This window comes from Lepidochelys kempii, chromosome 3, assembly GCF_965140265.1.
Source record: "Lepidochelys kempii isolate rLepKem1 chromosome 3, rLepKem1.hap2, whole genome shotgun sequence".
In the NCBI taxonomy this organism is placed as follows: domain Eukaryota; kingdom Metazoa; phylum Chordata; order Testudines; family Cheloniidae; genus Lepidochelys; species Lepidochelys kempii.
The window spans coordinates 15,333,600-15,356,794 of record NC_133258.1 but is presented as its reverse complement, the minus strand read 5'-3'; the positions used below and the strand labels follow the sequence as shown (position 1 = coordinate 15,356,794).

The window sequence follows — 23,195 nt, the reverse complement described above, 5'->3', positions numbered from 1 at the left end:
CCAACAGCCTCACCGATCAACTCCTCACCCTCCCTCCCAGTACTTCCTGCACACCGCTGAACAGCTGTTCTGTGGTGTGCAGGAAGCGCTGGGAGGGAGGGGGAGGAGTGGGCTCCGTGAGGGGGCAGGAAGAGGCTGGGCAGGGTTGGGGCTTGGAGGAAGGCGTGGAGTTGGGGCAGGCCTGGGGTGGAGCAGGGGTGTCAAGCGCCCCCCCCCCCCCTCTACCGCCCACATGGAGAGAAAGTGGGCGCCTATGTCTTCATCATTCTGGGAAGCATCCCTCAGCCCTCTCCAAAAACCCTATCAAACAGATGTCTATTGCAGCATGCCTGGAAGATCACCAGCTTAACCAGGCTATTTCAAATCAAGGGAGAGAGAGTAAATTCCAGAGTCCTGGAGCCCTCACAGGAAGTGCCCCTGCCACTACCCCTGACTCTTTTATAATGATAGCAAGTGTATCTGCCAATCATAGCTGTGGCAGTATGGCATGGGGAGACATACAGTCTGGTAGGTAGGTTCCAGGCCATTTAGAGCGGCCTAGGTCAGAACCTTTAGATGCGTTATTAGGTGCACACTGGTTTAAAGACTACAGTTTCTATAAAAAATAACAAGGAGTCCTTGTGGCACCTTAGAGACTAACAAATTTATTTGGGCATAAGCTTTCGTTGGCTAGAACCCATTTCATCAGATGCATGGAGTGAAAATACAGGAGCATGTATAAATACATGAAAGGATGGGGGTTGCTTTACCACCTGTAAGGTCAGTCTAATGAGATAAATCAATTAACAGCAGGATACCAAGGGAGGAAAAATAACTTTTGAAGTGGTAATGAGAGTGGTCCATTACAGACAGTTGACAAGAAGGTGTGAGTAACAGTAGGGGGAAATTAAGTTTAGATTTTGTAATGACCCAACTACTCCCAGTCTCTATTCAGGCCTAATGTGATGGTATCCAGTTTGCAAATTAATTCCAGTTCTGCAGCTTCACGCTGGAGTCTGTTTTTGAAGTTTTTTTGTTGAAGAATTGCCACTTTTAGGTCTGTTATTGAGTGACCAGAGAGATTGAAGTGTTCTCCTACTGGTTTTTTAATGTTATGATTCCTGATGTCAGATTTGTGTCCATTTATTCTTTTGTGTAGAGACTGTCCAGTTTGGCCAATGTACATGGCAGAAGGGCATTGCTGGCACATGGCATATAGCACATTGGTAGATATGCAGGTGAACAAGTCCTTGATGGTGTGGCTGATGTGGTTAGATCCTATGATGGAGTCCCTTGAACAGATATGTGGATAGAGTTGACACCGGGTTTTGTAGCAGGGTTTGGTTCCTGGGTTAGTGTTTTTGTTGTGTGGTGTGTAGTTGCTGGTGCGTATTTGCTTCAGATTGGGGGCTGTCTGTAAGCAAGGTGCGTGAGGTAATATCTTCTATTGGACCAACTTCTGTTGGTGAGAGACATAAGCTTCCAAACTACACAGAGTTATTCTTCTGGGCCTGTTGGGTTCCGGGATGTGGGTGGGTACAAGCCCCCCCATGGCTAAAGGCCCCTCCCCCAGCCTCAGGAGAGGTGCCACTTAGTCTGGGATTCAAATAGATACAGGGGACAACAGAAGAAAAAACAAGGACAAGTGTGAGGATCAAAGAGTTAAAAATAGGGAATCTGAAAGAGACACCATGCAGAGAACCCCAGACAGCACCCACCGCTCCTCGAAGCTGTCAAGGGAGACAGCGGACGTGGTCCAGAGGAATTCTGCCCGGATACCTGAGCAGAGAGAGGAACAGAAATAGGCCCCACAGTCGCAGAGAACCCCCTCGGCCAACATCCTCTCCCTGCCAGGGGAAGGTACTAAGAGCATCACAGCTAAATACAAGATCAAACAGATAGTTTAGCACAAGTAGTTAGCACATGGTCTAATCTAAGAGACCATTCAAGGGTGAAGCAGCCAATTAATACCGTGTAGTCATAGGACAAAAAGGAAGATTTTGACAACCTCAGGGAACTGATGGGTACGATCCCCTGGGAGAATAACATGAGGGGGAAAGGAGTCCAGGAGAGCTGGCTGTATTTTAAAGAATCCTTATTGAGGTTACAGGGTCAAACCATCCTGATATGTAGAAAGAATAGTAAATATGGCAGGCGACCAGCTTGGCTTAACAGTGAAATCCTTGCTGATCTTAAACACAAAAAAGAAGCTTCCAAGAAGTGGAAGATTGGACAAATGACCAGGGAAGAGTATAAAAATATTGCTCGGGCATGCAGGAGTGAAATCAGGAAGGCCAAATCACACTTGGAGTTGCAGCTAGGAAGAGATGTTAAGAGTAACAAGAAGGGTTTCTTCGGGTATGTTAGCAACAAGAAGAAAGTCAAGGAAAGTGTGGGCCCCTTACTGAATGAGGGAGGCAACCTAGTGACAGAGGATGTGGAAAAAGCTAATGTACTCAATGCTTTTTTTGGCTCTGTCTTCACGAAGAAGGTCAGCTCCCAGACTGCTGCACTGGGCAGCACAGGATGGGGAGGAGGTGACCAGCCCTCTGTGAAGAAAGAAGTGGTTCAGGACTATTTAGAAAAGCTGGATGAGCACAAGTCCATGGAGCCGGATGTGCTGCATCCGAGAGTGCTAAAGGAGTTGGCAGATGTGATTGCAGAGCCATTGGCCATTATCTTTGAAAACTCATGGCGATCGGGTGAGGTCCCGGACGACTGGAAAAAGGCTAATGTAGTGCCCATCTTTAAAAAAGGGAAGAAGGAGGATCCTGGGAACTACAGGCCAGTCAGCCTCACCTCAGTCCCTGGAAAAATCATGGAGCAGGTCCTCAAGGAATCAATTCCGAAGCACTTAGAGGAGAGGAAAGTGATCAGGAACAGTCAGCATGGATTCACCAAGGGCAAGTCATGCCTGACTAATCTAATTGCCTTCTATGATGAGATAACTGGCTCTGTGGATGAGGGGAAAGCAGTGGATGTGTTGTTCCTTGACTTTAGCAAAGCTTTTGATATGGTCTCCCACAGTATTCTTGCCAGTAAGTTAAAGAAGTATGGGCTGGATGAATGGATGATAAGGTGGATAGAAAGCTGGCTAGATTGTCGGGCTCAACGGGTAGTGATCAATGGCTTCATGTCTAGTTGGCAGCCGGTATCAAGCAGAGTGCCCCAAGGGTCGGTCCTTGGGCCAGTTTTGTTCAATATCTTCATTAATGATCTGGAGGATGGGGTGGATTGCAACCTCAGCAAGTTTGCAGATGACACTAAACTGGGAAGAGAGGTAGATACGCTGGAGGGTAGGGATAGGATACAGAGGGACCTAGACAAATTAGAGGATTGGACCAAAAGAAATCTGATGAGGTTCAACAAGGACAAGTGCAGAGCACTTCGGATGGAAAAATCCCATGCACCGCTACAGACTAGGGACTGAATGGCTCGGCAGCAGTTCTGCAGAAAAGGACCGAGGGGTTACAGTGGACAAGAAGCTGGATATGAGTCAACAGTGTGCCCTTGTTGCCAAGAAGGCCAATGGCATTTTGGGATGTATAAGTAGGGGGATTGCCAGCAGATTGAGGGACGTGATCATTCCCCTGTATTCGACATTGGTGAGGCCTCATCTGGAGTACCGTGTTCAGTTTTGGGCCCCACATCCCACAAGAAGGATGTGGAAAAATTGGAAAACGTCCAATGGAGGATAGCAAAAATGATTAGGGGACAGGAGCACATGACTTATGAGAAGAGGCTGAGGGAACTGGGATTGTTTAGTCTGCGGAAGGGAAGAATGAGGGGGGATTTGATAGCTGCTTTCAACTACCTGAAAGGGGGTTCCAAAGAGGATGGATCTAGACTGTTCTCAGTGGTAGCAGATGACAGAACAAGGAGTAATGGTCTCAAGTTGCACTGGGGGAGGTTTAGGTTGGATATTTGGAAAAACTTTTTCACTAGGAGGGTGGTGAAGCACTGGAATGGGTTACCTAGGGAGGTGGTGGAATCGCCTTCCTTAGAAGTTTTTAAGGTCAGGCTTGAGAAAGCCTTGGCTGGGATGAGTTAGTTGGGGATTGGTCCTGCTTTGAGCAGGGGGTTAGACTAGATGACCTCCTGAGGTCCCTTCCAACCCTGATATTCTATGAAGGTCGATGGGCTACTGATTGTTGTAATAAGCCATAAATCAGGTGCCTTTATGAAGACCATGATTTTTAGGGCTAGTCTACTCTGGCAACACTAAAGCACTGCCATGGCAGTGCTTTAACGTGGCTTGTGTGGTCATGGCGCAGCTCCACGAGGGGCATAGCCCACCTCCACAAGGGGCATAGCTCCCAGCGCTGGGGCACTGTTCACACTGGCGCTTTATAGTGCTGAAACTTGCTGTTTTTTAACATCCCTGAATGAGAAAGTTGCAGCGCTGTAAAGTGCCAGTGTAGACAAGCTCTTAGTGTCTCACAAAGTTATGAATTTAAGCACCAGGCTCATCTTTTGAAAGTGTTTAGTACCTTCTGGCTCACCTCCCTTCTCTGGGTTTGCCAGTTGCACAACTCCTGCCTCCCAGGGAGTAAACTATAGACTACCTACCTCTATAATCCCAAACAGACCTCCTTATTACCAGGAATGACTACAGACTACTTCCTATAGTCAGGGGCGGCTCTACAAATTTTACTGCCCCAAACAGTCGCCACTGAATTGCCGCCATGCCCGGAAGAGCGGCGGAGCTGCCGCCCAAAAGCTGCCGCGGCACGAAGACCTCAGCGGAGCTGCTGCCCAAAAGCCTGGAGCTGGCCCTGCTTATAGCCTCTTTCTGCTCTCAGCTCCTGTGCTTTATACAGGCCCTCTCTGTTCCTGTTCAGCTGAGTCACACGATTAATCCCTGCTCCCTGGCTTCTCTTCCAGGTGCAATTAATTGGCCTACCTAGCCACCTTAATTTCAGACCTTGTGTGTGGTGGATACCCCATCACATCAATAAAAGATATTACCTCACACAAGCCTTGTCTTGCTAATATCATGGGACCAACATGGCTACAACAACAGTGCATACATGTTCTGCAGGTAAGTCAGGAGAGTTTGTATCCTGTGCCAGGTGAAACCAAAAGAGTACTTGTGGCACCTTAGAGACTAACCAATTTATTTAAGCATAAGCTTTCGTGAGCTACAGCTCACTTCATCGGATGCATACTGTGGGAAGTGTAGAAGATCTTTTTATATACACACAAAGCATGAAAAAATACCTCCTCCCACCCCACTCTCCTGCTGGTAATAGCTTATCTAAAGTGATCACTCTCCTTACAATGTGTATGATAATCAAGTTGGGCCATTTCCAGCACAAATCCAGGTTTTCTCATCCCCCCCCCCAACTGTGATTATCATACACATTGTAAGGAGAGTGATCACTTTAGATAAGCTATTACCAGCAGGAGAGTGGGGTAGGAGGAGGTATTTTTTCATGCTTTGTGTGTATATAAAAAGATCTTCTACACTTTCCACAGTATTCAGAGTAACAGCCGTGTTAGTCTGTATTCGCAAAAAGAAAAGGAGTACTTGTGGCACCTTAGAGACTAACCAATTTATTTGAGCATAAGCTTTCGTGAGCTACAGCTCACTTCATCAGATGCATATCGTGGAAACTGCAGCAGACTTTATATACACACAGAGAATATGAAACAATACCTCCTCCCACCCCACTGTCCCGCTGGTAATGGCTTATCTAAAGTGATCATCAGGTAGGCCATTTCCAGCACAAATCCAGGTTTTCTCACCCTCCACCCCCCACACAAATTCACTCTCCTGCTGGTGATAGCCCATCCAAAGTGACAACTCTTTACACAATGTTCATGACAATCAAGTTGGGCTATTTCCTGCACAAATCCAGGTTTTCTCACATCCCCCCCACCCCCATACACACACAAACTCACTCTCCTGCTGGTAATAGCTCATCCAAACTGACCACTCTTCAAGTTTAAATCCAAGTTAAACCAGAACATCTGTGGGGGGGGGGTAGGAAAAAACAAGAGGAAACAGGCTGCCTTGCATAATGACTTAGCCACTCCCAGTCTCTATTTAAGCCTAAATTAATAGTATCCAATTTGCAAATGAATTCCAATTCAGCAGTTTCTCGCTGGAGTCTGGATTTGAAGTTTTTTTGTTTTAAGATAGCGACCTTCATGTCTGTGATTGCGTGACCAGAGAGATTGAAGTGTTCTCCGACTGGTTTATGAATGGTATAATTCTTGACATCTGATTTGTGTCCATTTATTCTTTTACGTAGAGACTGTCCAGTTTGACATTATGTCATTATGCATTAAGTCATTATGCAAGGTAGCCTGTTTCCTCTTGTTTTTTCCTACCCCCCCCCACAGATGTTCTGTTTCATATTCTCTGTGTGTATATAAAGTCTGCTGCAGTTTCCACGATATGCATCTGATGAAGTGAGCTGTAGCTCACGAAAGCTTATGCTCAAATAAATTGGTTAGTCTCTAAGGTGCCACAAGTACTCCTTTTCTTTTTCCACAGTATGCATCCGATGAAGTGAGTTGTAGCTCACGAAAGCTTATGCTGAAATAAATTGGTTAGTCTCTAAGGTGCCACAAGTACTCCTTTTCTTTTTGCGAATACAGACTAACACGGCTGTTACTCTGAAACCAGGTGAAACCAGTGGCTGGAGAGTAAGCTGCATATGTTCTACTTAGGCTCATCCTAGCAATCATGGTGTTAACTTTTGTGTGCTTGATCTTACAACCTTAATGTTGTCTAAATGCTAATCTTTTTGCATTGATTTGTGGCACAACAGGTCAAATTAATACGCACTTCCTATCTTCAAAGTGTCTGAGCAAGCTCTGTAATTAAGCCTTTCTAATATAGTGAAGGAAGGTCACACCTTTGAGGATGTTTAAGGGAGTTGTTGAAATAAGCTGCCACATCTCAATGCTTTTATTAACAAGTATTTAAATACAATATCTTCAGTGAATGACACGAGCCCTTGCAGAGCTCCGACTCAGTCACGAAACAATAAGACACATATTATCAGTTCATAGAAAAGTGGTACATTATTATGAGGGGTAGCACGTGATTAGGTATTTAAAGACTGTGTTGCAGTTAGAACTGGTTGGAATTTTTTTTTTTCCTGCAGGAAATTTTGACAGTTTATCAAACAGTAAGAAACACCACACTGAAAACTGTTCTGTTTTCAGCTACCAACAACTGACAATTTTCACCCCAAACCAAAACATTTTCAACTAAAAATTGAAAATGTTTCAGCTGAAAATTATTGGCTTCCAGGTTTCTGGGGTTGTTGTTGGTGGTGGTCTTTGTTTTTTTTAAAATAGGAAAACGTGCGCTTCTGTGAAAATCTTTGTTTCGTCAACATCTAGTTTTCCATGGGAAAAAAAGTTGTTGATGGAATTTTTTTTTACTAGTTCTAATTGCAGTGCAGATATCCAGGATAACACAGCTATGGTTGCACATGCAGTCTTAACTTTAGCGCTTCATGACTCAAGTGCTTAACCATAGAAACTTAACATCTTCTAAACATGGTGGGGAAAGGCAGTTAAAGGGAATTTTGCAGTTTTTAAAGAGAAAAGAAATTACATATGCAAAATGGTTTGGCTGGACTGCACTGGAATACTCACCCTCATTCATGGTGCATCACCCAGACCAGTGCAAGGCCTAGAGAGCTCATAATTGCACTTAATTTCACAAAGGCCCTGTCTCATTCCAGGCAGCTCAGGTGATCTGTCTGTTCATTACCCAGCTGAGTCAGCCAAACATCCTTGCATAGCACACGCCTTCCTCTGGCAGCTCAGACGCGGGTACCTCCAGAGCTCCAGTTTGTTTAGGATTGTCCCTAGCCACGTCTGGTGGTGATGGATCTCTTTTGTAAAGGACATAGCTATGGGAAATGGGAGAGCAAATCAAAGCTTTTATGTGGTGGTTTCTTATTCATTGGTCATTCCCCCTGAGGAGGACATAAAAGGAGAGATGGAAAATGGTGGAACGACTCAGCAGAAAACACCCCTGGTTTAGTCAGTAAGATTGTTTTCCCTCGGGGGATAGTGTTCATAAGAAATTAAAGAGAAAATTCCCAAGCTGGGGGTTCAGCCATGACCTCTGACCTCTTGATATACAGCCCAACAGCATTCTCTCACAGAAAACTTCTCTTACAACCTTACCCATGGAAATCGGTGTCAGAGGAAGGGCAACGGAGCCAAAGTTAACCCCGTGGCCACTAGGGCCCCTGCACCCTATCACAGAGGGATTCTGGGTGAACACCTGGTTGCACTGAAGTGAATGGGAATTTTATCATTGACCTAAATGGGACCAGAGGATGTCAGCCTTTGTACCTTTTCTGAAATTTTAAAAGAACGAGAGGCTACTTCAACCTCCCTCCCCCGTGGCTCACATTCACCAAAAGGTCTAGAGCAGAGGTATTATGATCAGCAAGGAGGGCGATCCAGTGTAACTATTCCTGCTAATGCCCAGCACATGTTGCAATTGTAATACATAAAATTGCAATCTTGGCAAGTCACAGATTATTACAAGTGTCAGCCACATGCTCTAGATGCCATAAAAGGCATGCAGATTAAACACTGCCCCTCTCTTTAATAATTTACAATCTAAGGGCCTGATCCAGAGCCCATGGAAGTCAATGGGCCATGGAAATCAACAGGAGTGTCTCCCATTGATGCTAATGGATGGATCAAGACCCAAAAATGCAGATACAAATGAGAAAACCCAGGCTGGCAGACCCAGAGGCAGGAATTTTACCATTGACCTCAGTGACCAGGATGTCACCCTTAGATTAGATAAGCAGCATGGGGTAAAGGGTAAAAGCACCAGTATGGTATTTGATGAAACAAAGTTTGTTTGGCAGTACGCTAACTATATATTCTAACTAATTCAAGTATCAAGGACAACACCATCATTTTAATCATAAAAATGATCTTTCCCCCACCCTAATCAGCGAGGTATTCTGACATAGAAAATTCTGTAAAATCCAGTTACATGGTTACAGACTGTACATCTGCCAAACCCTTTCATACAATAACCCTGAAACGTTAAACCTGGACATGCTGCCCTCCCTCCCCTTAGGTGACATTTGCAGCATGCACAGAATTCTTGTACGAGGGAGGCAGACTTTTTTTCCCCTGCAGAAAATCTGCTGCAGTTCTGCCTTTTGCCTCCCAGAGACCGCTGTGGCACCAGAACAGCCTGAGCTGGCTGAGGCTGACTGGTCAGGTGGGCAGCTGCAAACAGCTAGTAGGCGGGTGGCTGGTGCGTTTTTTCCTCAAGTGAAAAGTCACAGCAACCGTCTTGGAGGTAAAGTTGGCCACACAGGGCTGCTGAGGTCACAGGGCCACACGGGGACGTGGGGGGGGTGGCTTGAGGCAGGGCCACGGGGGGGGGGCGCTGAAGATGCTGTGCCTAGGGGCGCGTAAGGTGTAAATCCGGCCGTGCCAGTAGATGGCTGTTTGGTTGCTTATCTGAAGTGAGCTGGTGGCCCCATCCAGGTTTTCGTGGCTAGGTAGACATCAGCTTTAGCTGAATTCTCTCAAGAGAAAAAAGGGCTGACTAAGCCTGAAACTATCTTCTCATCCACAGGGTGGCCTGGAGGAAGCTTGTCCTGCTGCTAATTTCTTGTAGATATTGGAGCTAGCCAGAAAATGGGGAGTAACTTTTGCTCTTTCTCCCTTTTGTGGGAGAAAAGTGATCATTTTTAATTGTGGTGGGCACCAAGTAATTTTATCTCCCAAATTACCAAAAATATTTAGTCTAGAGAAACAAGAAATGGTTGGCCAACTCTTATGAATTCCCTCTCTCTCTCTCACTGACAATTCAGGGATGTGACTCTACTCTTAGCCCTGGTCTACACTGGGGGGGCAGGGCGCTTGGATCGATCTAAGTTAAGCAACTTCAGCTACGTGAATAACGTAGCTGAAGTCGACATACTTAGATCGACTTACCGTGGTGTCTCCACCGCAGTGAGTCGACTGCTGCCGCTCCCCCATCACTCCGCTGGCGCTGGAGTACAGGAGTCGATGGCAGAGCACTCGGGGATCGATTTATCAAGTCTAGACTATACGGCATAAATCGATCCCGCTGGTAGTATGAAGACATACCCTGAGTTACAGGGGTTCTTTTACATACTTTAGGTGACAATAAAGACCAAGCAAAATAGCCATCATTCATAACTGTGATGATTTTATTAATAAAGAAAGGAAAAGAAAACATTAAACAAAACACAAATGACAGAACACTAATTATAAATTGGCTACTTCCATTGCAATCTCGTTTTTATGCCTCTGTGGAAAGTTTTTAACAGAGATTACACTTTTGAGGGTGAGCCCACCTTTGATGGGCATTTTGCTCTTGGTAAATTGAGGCCCAGGTCTTCTCTCCCAAAATTATTGTGAGTCCAGTCTTAGTATCTCATAGGAAACTAAAAGCTGTTTATGGATGGACAAAATTTTAAGGGCCGATGGATCCTGTCACGTTGTCATTGATAACCTAAACCAGTTTATAAAAAGGCAGAGTAAGCACTCTTAACTAACTCCTATCAAAGTTGTTTAAATCAGTTGCTTAGAAGAAGCCATTTAAGGAGTTCTCTTAAAACAGGCCACTTAGCAAATATCTTAAATCCAATTAAACCCACTATTTCTCTGTTTACAAGTGTTTAGCCTCTGTCTCCTCTCCAGAAATATATGGTCTAACCATTTGGTGATTAACAGGAGAAGCTGTCAATATTTTAGATTACAGTATCATTTCAATATCCCAATAAAATCATTACAAGAGTTTTCTAATCTAATCCCTTGGCAGTGTTTTTTGACTGCTTCCACCTCATCTGTGATGATTGTCTTTCGGTTGGAAGATAGCCTTTCTTTGCTACTGCTGTGTGATATAGTTTTCTGCAGGGTGGATTGATTTAAATCACTAGTCAGGAAGACTCAATTTAATCATGGATTTCTACATAAAAGTGCATTCTTATTGGTTGTTATAACCTTAATACATATTCTTCACAACTCAGAGATAGACATAGGTTTCATTTTTAGAAGGTACACACTATACATTTTTAAAGTGATTTATTTTGAAAACTTTTCAGATTAGTTTTACAGCTATATCAGAAAATGAATAATTGTTTGGTTATTTCATTTACCAAAGGAAATTGAAGCAGATATTTTTGAAGTCATTGGGAGGTGAACTATCTCCAGTTCAACAGGTTAATCATTAATATTTGGAGGATTTTCTTTCCATGCTGTATTAGAAGGAGAACACGACCAGACAGACACTGAAATTGTTTTATTTAACTAAAACAACAATGTTATGTATTCTGGATTTTTTTCTTCAACAGCAAACATAATATTTTAACAAAACAAGCATATGAATTTTTGAATTTAGTTAAACATTCAAGTTTTTTAAAATCAGGTTTGTTTTTGTTAAAATTGTTTTTAACTAAAATAGTTAAATGAAACATTTAAAAAAACAATAACAATGTAAAATCTACTATGTCAGCCAGGTCAACATGAGAAACTTAAAATATTGGCTTCTAATATTAAAATATTAGCTGCTAACTCAATCGTCTTCACCTTCATTTTCCTGTTTGTTCATAATCTGGAAAAGAAAAATAAGCTTTCCTGCTTTTTCAGGTCCCAAACAATTTCTCAATTTGGAATGAATTAGTCCAAAAGAAGAAAATATTTTTCTATACCAGCAGAAGAAGCTACTGCTGTTAAAAGTGAGATTATCACTTCAACAATCTCCGAATCGAACTGCTTAAGTGACTTCTACCAGTTCACTGATGTGACTTTCTTGAAAACATCAACAGCAAGCATATATTTCTTGAATGGTTCTCATTCCCAAACTGGGTCTCTTTTATGGCCCAGCTGCCATTATAGGCTTTCCCTTCTAGTGAGAGAATGGTATGGTAGATCTCAAATCTATTTATTTATTTTAAAACAATTTTGCTGTTAACAAGCATGTTACCTCTGGAGACACAAATCCACAGTTTGAGAACTGCAAAACTAAACATCTCTGATGATATCTTCTAAACTGAGCACTGAGTCCCATTGGGTAGATAGAAAGATTGACCTAAACAATCTATACAGAAGCCCCTGGACCCCATACTATTGGGTCCCTAATCCATGAACTATTTGAACTCATTTACAAAACTTTTCTTAAACATCACATAAATATATTGTCTCATACTATAGAATTAGACTTTATAATCCCCATTCCATGATGAGATATCTTTGAGCTATAATGTATCTATCTTTAGATAATTTTTTTTGAGGAAAAAATCTATCTAAAAAATCTGATTTAAATAAAAAACACGACTTTTTAAAAAGTTATTTATTTATTTATTTTAAATCATTGATTTTTATCCATCCTGGTTTTCTGCTTTTTCTTAGTTCTCTGTGGCTTCTTGCTTGTGAAGGGACAAGATGAGTTGAGGAATGCTTCAGCATAGTAGCAGAGAGTGAGTGAACAGTACTCACTTCAGAATTTATACTCTTCTCCTTCCTATTTTCATGAAATTATAGGAAAACACCTCTTTCAGACTTGTTTAGATTCAAATTTGGCTGCTGTTATCCTTTCCTTGGCTCCATGTCTTTTTGGTGGTATCTTCAGCTCCTCAAATTGCAGTCTGATTAATGAATGTGCAACACACTTCTAAATGTTTTTGTTCTTCTGTGGCAGGAAAGTATCAGAAAACTTTTAAAGTTTTAATTCTTTTTATTCAGTCTATTTTCTGAGATATTTTTTCAGTTTTATTAGAGTTAAACAGGAAATGAAATTCTGTTTTCAAAAAGTCCAAACACCCCTACTCTTTACGTAAATGCTTTAATTCTCAAAGCAATCTTTTTCGAAGGCAATAATTTTTAAAGAGAGTTTTTTGCTTAAACAGCTATTTAAAGAATTGTTTCATTCTTCATAACAATTTTTGTAGAGATTATTCTTGTCTTCCTGAGTTGGGTGACTGGTTCCATAAGTTTACCAAATAGCTAAATAATTAATTCCCCAATAATATAAGTACACTCTATTTAAATGGCCTCTTATATTAGTAATTAGGTTATCAAGAACATTAGATTCCATGGTGGTCCATCAAGCATTTTACCATTTATAATGGTAGCAATTATATTAGGAAATTACATTAGAAGATTTCTATTCAGTAAGCGTTTTACGAGGTCATGCCATCTCTACACTTACGAAATAAACAAAGGTTTTCTATAAAATATTTCTCAACTATAAATGTTTTTCTTAAGGCTTCCAGGAGGAAGATTTTACAGTGATTACAAAAGAATCTACTGCCTAGTTTTATGGTTCTATTAACACATCCTTATGTATGACTCCTTTTTGCTCTTAACATCCTCTTAAAATTGGGACCTAACTTTTGTGTAAGGTCCGTTATTTGAGATAAACCCATCTCTTTGCCAGCTGATGTTTTAGGTAGGAGATGTGTCCTTGTGAGGGAGTGCCCATGCCACACAAACCTTGAGTGAGTTATTGGGGGCCTGGAGAGAACAATTAACCTTAGATGCTGAATCTAGAGGGGAACCAGGGATTGATAGGGCCTAATGGCAGATGAAACCCAGCTTTCTGAACATTGAAACTGACTGGGGGGAGGGCAGGGAGACAGTTGCCTTGGACAATAAAGGAGAAGCAGCAGGGGATGAGGAATGGTCTCAGATCAGGAAGAAGAAAAAAGACTAGATATATTAGGATCTGAGTATGAAGGAATCCAGAGAAATGAAAAACAAAAACAGGATAAAGTCAATATTTCATAATTGTCAAATGAGTGCAGGCCCTCCGATGCGGGTGGTAGCAAATGGAGCAATTGCCCAGGGGCCCGGTGATTTAAAAGGGCCTGGAGGCCCCCAGCCGCCACAGCTGCTGTGGCCCAGAACTGCTCTCCGCAGGCCTGAATGAGTGACAGGAGATGTGAACACTGAAAATGGATCTATTGATTAGAATGTACACATAAGGAGCAAGATGAAAAACTTAAAACTGTAACCTTAGGGAACCTGAAAGTTACTTGTCAACTGCCTAAATTCCTGACAGAAGCACGAGTGGTTGTGCATGGAGTGCTGCTAGAATTGTCTGAGGATGATATCAAAAAGAGTATAGGTGAAGATAAAGTATTGTTTTTAAAAGGGCTACTTTAGTACAAGAGAGGGAGAAAACTGGCCATCTATGGCTGGATGTATAACACTTAAAGGTGAGACACTTTTGAATAGGATCCAAATTGGGCATCATTCTTGTTGGGCTAAATCATAGGTGTCCCCCTCTTCCCGCCGCCCCATGATGTGCTGTAATTGTCCAAGATTTGGACATGTGGCAGCGATTTGTAAGGGAACATTGAGGTGCAGTAAATGTGGAGGAAATCACTCATATGAGAACTGTGTAGAGGGAACACAACCTAAAAGCAGCAAAAGGTAACCACTGCAGCAAATAGAAAAATACTCAAGTAAGAGAAAAGATGTACAGGGGCAGCAGAACATATCTCTGGTCAGGGAGGAGACTATGAGAGGAATGGGAGATCATGTATTGCTTGTAGGTATAGAGAAGTTTATAGCATTAATTACAGAAGTATTTAACTGCACCCTGCAGATGGGGGGCGGCGGGAACTGAAAAGAGTAAAATCATAGCAAAAGCAGCAGAAAAATATCTAAAGATGGACAACCGCTCAATAGACCGCATTCATGTGATTTTAATGAAGGCAATAATACATCTTAAATAACGTGGCCTTAATAATCCTTAGCTGAAGTACAAATAGTTTCATAATGCATGGACAGGAATTTAGGAAAGGTATCTTTGAAATGGGAAAAAAGCCTGATGTAATATATGTGCAAGAAACGTGGCTAACGAGTAAACTTGTTTTCAGTCTATGGGGATATGATATACTCCAGAAGGATCAAGAGGCTGCCAGAGTAGGAGTGGTCTGTATATTTATAAAAGAGGGTCTTAGATATGTCAATATGGATGTGCAGAAACTAAGTTTTGAATATAACGATATTGAGATTCCCATACAAAACAAAAGCTCTGATTATATGTATTTATAATGTCCATATTAAAATTAGTTTATTTTATCATTCGAAAATCTAGCTAATATAAAAAAAATCATAATTTTCAGAGACTTTAATATTCATAATGATCTGTGGGAAAGAAAACTGACCTAAACTGTAAATGCTAGAACACTTTGTTGATATGCATAACCTGGTCATATGGAATGCAGGAGCACCTACTAGATTTAATTCAGTGGATGGATCCTTTTCTGTTTTATATCTGGGAAATTCAAAAAGAAGATGGCCTTGGTACTTTTACTTCCCATTCCAAGGAAATGTCAAAAACACAAAAGAGTTCTGACCTGGAATTTTTGAAAAGTTGATAAGGGCCTTTTCAAGATTAAATGTGATGAATACTTATGTAGTGATTGTACAGGTTGCCAGGTGTCCTGTGTTCGACCAGCACGCCCAGTCAAAAAGGGGCCCTGGCAGCTCCGGTCAGCACCGCCAACCGAGCCATTAAAAGTCCGGTTGCCAGTGCTGCAGGTCTAAGACAGGCTAGTCCCTACCTGTCCTGGCACCGTGCTGTGCCCCGGAAGCAGCCAGTAGGTCTGACTCCTAGGCGGGGGGAGAGGGAGTGCCACAGGGTTCCGCATACTGCCCCCGCCCCAAGCACCAGCTCCGCACTCCCATTGGACAGGAGCCTACCTTAGCCCCGCTGCACCGCCGACCAGGAGCCGCCTGAGGTAAGCCTGCACCCCAACCTCTGCCCCAGCCCTGAGCCCCCCCCCAAACCCAGAGCCCCCTCCTGCACCCTGAACCCCTCATCCCTGGCCCCAGCCCAGATCCTGCACCCCCAGCCCAGAACCAGTACCCCCTCCCACATCCCAACTCCCTGCCTCAACCCACAGCCCTCTCCCACATTCCAAATCCCTCGGCCCTACCCCCCAGCCTGGAGACCCCTCCTGCACCCCAAGCCCCTCATCCCCAGAGCCTGCACCCCCAGCCTGAGCCCTCAGCCCCTCCTGAACCCCAACTCTCTGCCCCAGTCTGGAGACCCCTCCCGCACCGTGAACCCCTCATTTCTGACCCCACCCCAGAGCCCGCACCCCCAGTTAGAGCCCTCCCACACCCCAACCCTCTGCCCCAGCCCCGTGAAAGTGAGTGAGGGTGGGGGAGAGCGAGCCACCAAGGGAGGGGGACTGTAGTGAGCGGGGGCGGGGCATTGGGGAAGGGGCAGGGCTAGGGTTTTCAGTTTTGTGCAATTAGTAAGTTGGCAACCCTACAAACGGCATGCAGATAAGAAGGTATTGATGAGGAGGAGGAGGATGTTTAGAACATTGATAAGACCAGTTTTAAACTACGGATGCCAAGCTTTTGGTTCTGCCTCAGAAACAACTTGTACGATATGCTGGCCCATGTCAGCTCGCTCGGGTTTGCAGGGCTGTTTTATTGCCGTGTAGACATTTGGGCTCGGGCTGGAGACTGGGCTCTGAGACCCACCCCCAGACAGGGCCAAGAGCTCATGCCCCGGCCTGAGGCTGAACATCTACATGGCAATTTTACAGCCCCGCAGCCTGAGACCCACGACCCTGAGTCAGCTGACACAGGCCAGCCGCGGGTGTTTGATTTGCGGTGTAGATCTAAGTTCCCTCCAAGCTGTGTGGCCGCGCAGCAGCCTATGAAACACCGCGCAGGTGGTCGGGGCTGCGGCAGGGAGAGATGCCTCACCCCCGACCCCAGATCTGCTGCGGCGCACAGCGCTGGGTTTATAATGGTGGCAGGCCCACGCTTAGCAGGGTCCCCGCCGGCCCAGCTCGGTGCTCCACTTCACTAGTGCTGGCTCCTCTCCTCTCTGGACCTTCCCCCACACTCCTCTAGGCTCACCAGCCCAGGGCTTCTCTCCGCCCCCACCCTCCGTCACCAGCAGAGTGACATGTGCGTGTGTGTGTGTGTGTGTAAAGAAGCCCACAGCTGCTGCCGTTCCTCCCGGCATTCCAGTGAGACTTTGTTACCCTGGAAGGGGGGGCTTATATAGTCACCAGAGGGCCAAGTCACAAAGAGAGAGAACTTCGAGTCACTGGGTGGGGAGGGGGAGGCTACAGCATGAGCAACTGACAGAAAGGGGTGCCAGGTGGGACAAAAAGCCCCACCCCCAAGGAAGTGCACTTGCCGTGAGTGGACCCCTTCGCAGTCCTGTTCTGTGATAAGATGCTGTGGTTGGTTGGTTCGTCTTTTGATCCAGCACTTCTTAGAGCGTTCACAATTTGCAATTCAATATTTTACACAAAACGCAAATTGCAGTAAACGTTGGTTATAACACTGTACAACAGAGCATCAAAGCAAAGAATAAAGTGTTAAAGTAAAATGGAAATTACAACAGCTGCAATTTAGGGTTTGTATAAATATAGTGTTATCTTCCTTGACTCTTGTGGAGTTTGTCAAATTGACAGACAACAAAATTCCTAAGAATTTCCTTAGCTTGGATGTTTCATATAATTAAACAAACAAAAATATATGCAGGTGAGGTACTTTTCTCCAAGCACCCTATGAAGTAAGGATATGTATCTCCTAAGACTCAGTAAAGGCACAGACATGTTTGTAATGACTTAACATTATAAAAATAAGTTATAATAATTTTACTAATATCATTTTGCATCAATATTGAGGTCTCTTCCCTACACTTTCCACCCACTCTTTGTCAAAAAAAATGTTATGACCAACTCCAATGGACAGTGAGGGCTTCTTTGATCTCTGTCTGGTATCTCACAAGCACTGAATTCATGTGGCTACTGCTCTCTTGCAAAATCTATTTTATGTGCTTCTATAGTCCCCATTACCATAGTAATCTGGTCACCACACATCCTTTAATGTATTTATCCTCACAACATCCCAGCAGAGGAGAACTATTATCCCCATTTTACAGATGGGGAACTGAGGCACAGAGACTGTTTTGTCCAGGGTCACACAGGATATCTGTGACACAATGAGGAATTGAACTCTGTCCTCCCAGGTACTAGACTAGGGCCCTAACCACTGGGCAATCCTTTCTCTCTAGAAGTCAGTGTGTTGGTTAAAACATTTCACCTGTCTCCCTATCATAAACTTATGCTCCCAAAGATCGCTCTGCAGAACAGACCACACAATAATTACAGCCTAAATCAAGTTCAAAGACCAAAAACTGGTGAAAAATAATGCTCTAGCTTCCAAACAGTTGGGAGAGTTTGGATTCCAGTAGTGAGTTCTGAGTTGAGTAGATATGAGATGTTAGAGAAGCTAACTTCAGAGAAAAGCTACAACAATGATTTGTGGGATGGAAAACACATCTTAACAATGAAAGGCTTAACGACCTCAATCTATTTAACTTAACCTTGTCTTTGATAAGAGGTAGTCTTTAAATACCTACACAAGAAGAACATATTTGATATTAGGCGGCTCTTTAATCTAGCACAAACGCGTAACAAGATCCAATGTCTGGAAGTTTGTTATAAAAATTCAGATTGGAAATAAGATGGAACTCTTTACCAGTGAGGGTAGTAACTATTGGATCAGATTACCAAAGGATGCCGTCGTTTTCCTGGCATTTGGAGTCTTGAAATCAAGACTGGGTATCTTTCTAGAAGCTATATGCTAGCTGAACCACACTTGTGTCTGTTCAGGAATCAGTGTGTGAAATTCTGTGGCTTGTGCCATGCCGCTGGTCAGAGGAGATGATCACAAGGGTCCCTTCTCACCTTAAAATCTATGAATTCAAGTCTAATTTATTTACATGTCTGTTTGCTCCTGAACAAGGATTTTAGATAGTGAAGCTGCATCCCTCTACCCCCCGCTTTGGTTTTATTTTCTTTCCCCCCTATCTTCTCAACATTTCTGTTGTATTGGTGCAATTCCTGTTGCAGGATCAGAGCCATGGTCTCCCATAAAATGTCTTAGCAATAAAGTCATTAATTTTTTTAACTCCCTCCTTGTTTTTGCAGTATGGGCCAATATTCACAGTGTTTGCCCTGGGAAACCGATTCACCTTTGTGACCGAGGAAGAGGGGATTGAAGCATTTTTGACATCTAAGGACATAGATTTTGAGCAGGCGGTGCAGCAAACGGTCCAGCGCACAAGTAAGGGATATCTCAATTTCAAAGAAAAGCTAATCTAGCCACCCATCAAGGTTAAAGATGTGATCCATAGCCCATGGGTCTTTGGATCAGGTCTCAAATGCATATCTTAATCCACAATTAAAGCATAAAGTTAAGGGGCAAATGCAATACACAATGTCATAGCCTGGGCCAGTCCTGCTCTCTGGATAGACACCAGTCTATCATGAGGAGATCCACCTGCATGGGCCACTAAATTCCTGGATCTGGGTAGTGATAGATCACTGTTCCTGGTTCTGGGACACTCAGAGGCACTCCTGAGGTGTAGACCCCACGTCTGACATTCCTCATGGCAGTGGGACCCTGCACTCCAACCACCTTGACACTGGAACCTGTGCCCCATTCCTCCTGAGCACCCCAGCAGCTTTGATCTGTTCCCTCCAGAGTCCACCAGGCTGGATGAGTTCTGGTTTCTCCAGTTGCACCCTTCAGGAATCATGTAACCATGAAAGCAAGGAATCTCTCTTTCACTCTCTCTCATTCTCACATGCACCTGACTCATGGACAACACAACACACACACACCTGTCTCATGGACAGCCCACAAGAGTTAAAGATCTAGGCAAAATAACAAACACCTGAACATAACTGTCCCTTGGGCTGGTCTCACCCCTCCATTTATGTCCGAGGGGTGTCCAAGGGTCTATCTGTGTTCAGGCTAGGTGGAGACTCACTTGTCTCCCTGGCAGCCATTCCCTCTTGGTGCTGGCCATGGCCAGCCCCATGCACACAGCACCCTTCTTGCTTACAATCAGCCTTGGTCATGAGCCTCTAGTGTGAAAGCTCATACCCCAGTCATGCTGAATTCACATTCACAACACATTTTTTCACAGGGGTGTACAGTAGAGAAGAGTCACTAACAAGTCCATATTCCTTTGGAGCTGGCTGGATGACACTTCTTGTGTTAGGTCTCCCGAGGTTGAGAAATGTCACTACCCGTCCTGTCACTACCCAACCCCATCCTCTCTGGCTTTGTTATACATCTGGAGCAAGCTACACATATGCCAGTTCAAAATGATGCTCCATGCCAGGGCACAAAAATGGGTCATATACAAAATGGGGATTCTAATCCACAATGCAGGTTACAATCATAAATGGTCCCCGCAAAACTAAATGAAATTTATAAATTGACACCAACATATTCCCCAAACTGTCACACACAGATGTAACTATTTGTTGTCCAAGGCCCTGAACATGTATAATGATCCCAGAACATGTCATCAGTAGATTTTTTTTTGAACCTACAACCCATATTGTTGTTTGTGTGGCAGTAAAACTTAACAGCCCCAACCAGGTATCAGGGCTTTTTTGTGGTAGGAGCTTGTAAGAGCATCAGAGCCACAGGACAGACTTCTACCAATTGAGCAAAAGGAGAAACTGTTAGCTGGTAGCTATAGTAAGCTGTTCTTCTTTAGAAGAACAGACAGTGGAGAAGAATGCAGGACACACTTTGCTGGTGTGCTATGCCAACATTAAATCCCATTCACACATCCTTTAAGTAAATGGAAAGTGGACTACAGGAGTAAGTTCTCTCATTGTTGAGAGAGAAATGAGTTGGTAGAAGGTGAGATGTTGTGCATGTTTGCAGTGATGAGAACCAAAATAGGGCAGCTCTAATCCCCAGGCTTAGATGGTACAGCCAGCAGCTGTCTATTGCAGGCTGCATTTTCCACCTCCACATACTTATTGTGCAATCTGCCTTTGCTAGCCATAAAACAAAAATGTGCCACTGAACAAAGTGACAGTCCTCCCAAAGTTTTCCCTGCGCAGGTGTTTAATCACCTATCCCAGTATTCCCAACCTCAAGCTTTCAAAATCATGAGTCAGGCCCCTCAAAATCATGAGATTCTTTTCCAAATAATACATTTCAGGGTTTGGGGGGTTTTTTGCTGCCTTTTGGGCCACTCAGTATTTAAAAGCACGTACATTGCTTAACACCCCCTGCCCCCTTCACACACACACACCACAGAAACAGTGCTCCATGTAGGGTCCTGGGACCTGCTATGATGACACCTGCTATTTAATACAAGGCTTGAATAAAGTGACCAGATTATCAAAATGAAGAAATGACGCTTGTCACTCCACACCCAGTCAGGAGTCTGTTCTCCGCACTCAGCCACTACTCTCACCTTAGTGAGGCTGCTGGCTAGAGCTCATGCCTACAGGCCTGTTCTCAGCTGGGCCCCGGTGATGGTGGTGTCACGCCTGTACCTCCACCAGGCTTCATCTCAATGCGCTGCTGTCCCCATGGGCTGAGACCAAGGGGAATGGCTTCCCAGAGTGCACAGCGGCACCTGCTGCGGAGGAGAGAGTGAGGGGGACAGTTGAACAATAAACACTTAGATCCCAGACCACTTCCAGCTTTATAGATTAACAGTAACTCCTTGAACTCCCCCCTCACAGCCCCCCTTCCCCCGCAAGCCTAGCAGGTGCTCAGTGCAGGTGATGGAGCAGGGATTCTGTATGCTCTCAACATGAAGCTCCAAAACGTGCCTTTGGAATTGCTCGGCACATAAATCAGGGGAAGTGTTTGGCATATTTATTTCCAAGAGACTGAAGCTTTATAGGGCAGAAGGAGGAAGTTCCCTACTGAGCAAAATAAAACAAAACTTAGTGGGGTCTGGGTGTTAACCACTGCTGATCCCTTTACAAGGTCAGAAATGCAGGCTGTGGGAATAAAATCTTCACGGGTATGAATTTCACTCATGGAGAGAAAGATTACGGTAAACTGAAACTAGTGTCACAAGTAATATACAAAATAGACACTTTTTACATTTAAAATTTACCTTGGCTAGTTTCCAAAACATTTACGCCTTCTCTCATTTTTGTGTTTAAAGCTTCAGTTCCTGCAGAAATCTTTTATCTGAACCATAGCAGACTCTATAGCATGATGAAAGGAAAAATGGGTACCTCTCGCCTGTACCTTTTTGCTCGGACTCTGTGTCAAGAATTACATGAGCACATGGACTACTTGGGCATAGCAGGAACGGAGAATCTCAGTGATCTAATAAGGTATGTGACTTTTATAATCGTGCTCTATTGAACAGATGTCCATGTTTTTTGCTAAATAAATAGTAGCTGCAGCAGTGACAGTATTATAAAGTCTGCAGGTGGAGATCAGGCTGTGGGATCCCAGAAAAAAACTCCTCCAGGAATGCAGAGCAAGCCGTTCATTGCCTCACTGTGCCCAGTGACTTAGAGCTGGCTGGTGCAGCTCATAAAGTCCTTGCGTCTGGAGAGGGTGGAGGCTGGGACTGGCTGCCATGGAGAAAAGTCTGTTACAAGTTTTGAAAAAAGGTAAGCACAGCCTCCTCTACTTACCAAGGTATTTGCCAAGGGGACCCCAGGTCAAGGATTCACATGTCTAGGAAGTTTCTCAAGTTATATTGGCAAGCACTGGCTCATGCACCCCTTGGCAGAACTAAACAATTCCCATAAAAATCCGGGGTGAAACCCTGTCCCCAGTGAGGTCAATGAGAGTTCTGCCATTGATTTCAGTGGAGCCAGGATTTCATGCCAGGTGTGCAAGAAGTACCTGGCTGACAATCTAATATTCTGTACAGACTTTTATGCCGCACTCATGACCACAGTATCTAAGCACCTTCTTATAGTGCATTAAGCAACATGACTAACATGTGTCATGTGTGTTTGTTCTCTCATCCTCTCCCCAAGGGAGAAGCGTGTGCAGTGGAATGTCTTTTTGGTAGGGAGGGAGGTTTTATTTTTTTTCATATAAATATACCTGTTGCTATACTAGAGAAGGCAAGGTAAAAGAAATGCACCTTGCACTCAGAGTGGAAAGTGATGAGGTTTATGATGAACCTCAATTCTTGGGGAAGTTCATTCCATATTTGCCTGGGCAGACCTGTACACTTCTCACCTGTTGATAACATAGCGCTTTTTCCCAGTTGTGCGGCTCATATACACTTTGGTAGGCCTGTGATTATGTGGAAATGAAGCTGAACCATATTTGTAAGGTGAGGCATTCAGTTGTTGTAGATCCAATGCCATTTATCACAAGGTACATCTGCTCTGCACAAATCTTAGAGAGGCATGTAGAGTACAGCTCTCCTTCCCTCCACC

At 44.0% G+C, this 23,195-nt stretch overlaps 1 protein-coding gene across 3 annotated transcripts in view; it reads left to right on the top strand.

Annotated features, from left to right (window-relative positions):
* Nucleotides 1-23,195, top strand: part of CYP39A1 (cytochrome P450 family 39 subfamily A member 1) — an 80,514-nt gene that overhangs the window by 29,027 nt on the left and 28,292 nt on the right. For all 3 annotated transcript variants that reach the window (XM_073335797.1, XM_073335796.1, XM_073335798.1), the window contains 2 exons: nucleotides 18,942-19,077; nucleotides 21,950-22,124. In XM_073335797.1, coding sequence (XP_073191898.1) covers nucleotides 18,942-19,077; nucleotides 21,950-22,124 — 311 coding nt within the window. The remainder of the gene's footprint in view (nucleotides 1-18,941; nucleotides 19,078-21,949; nucleotides 22,125-23,195) is intronic.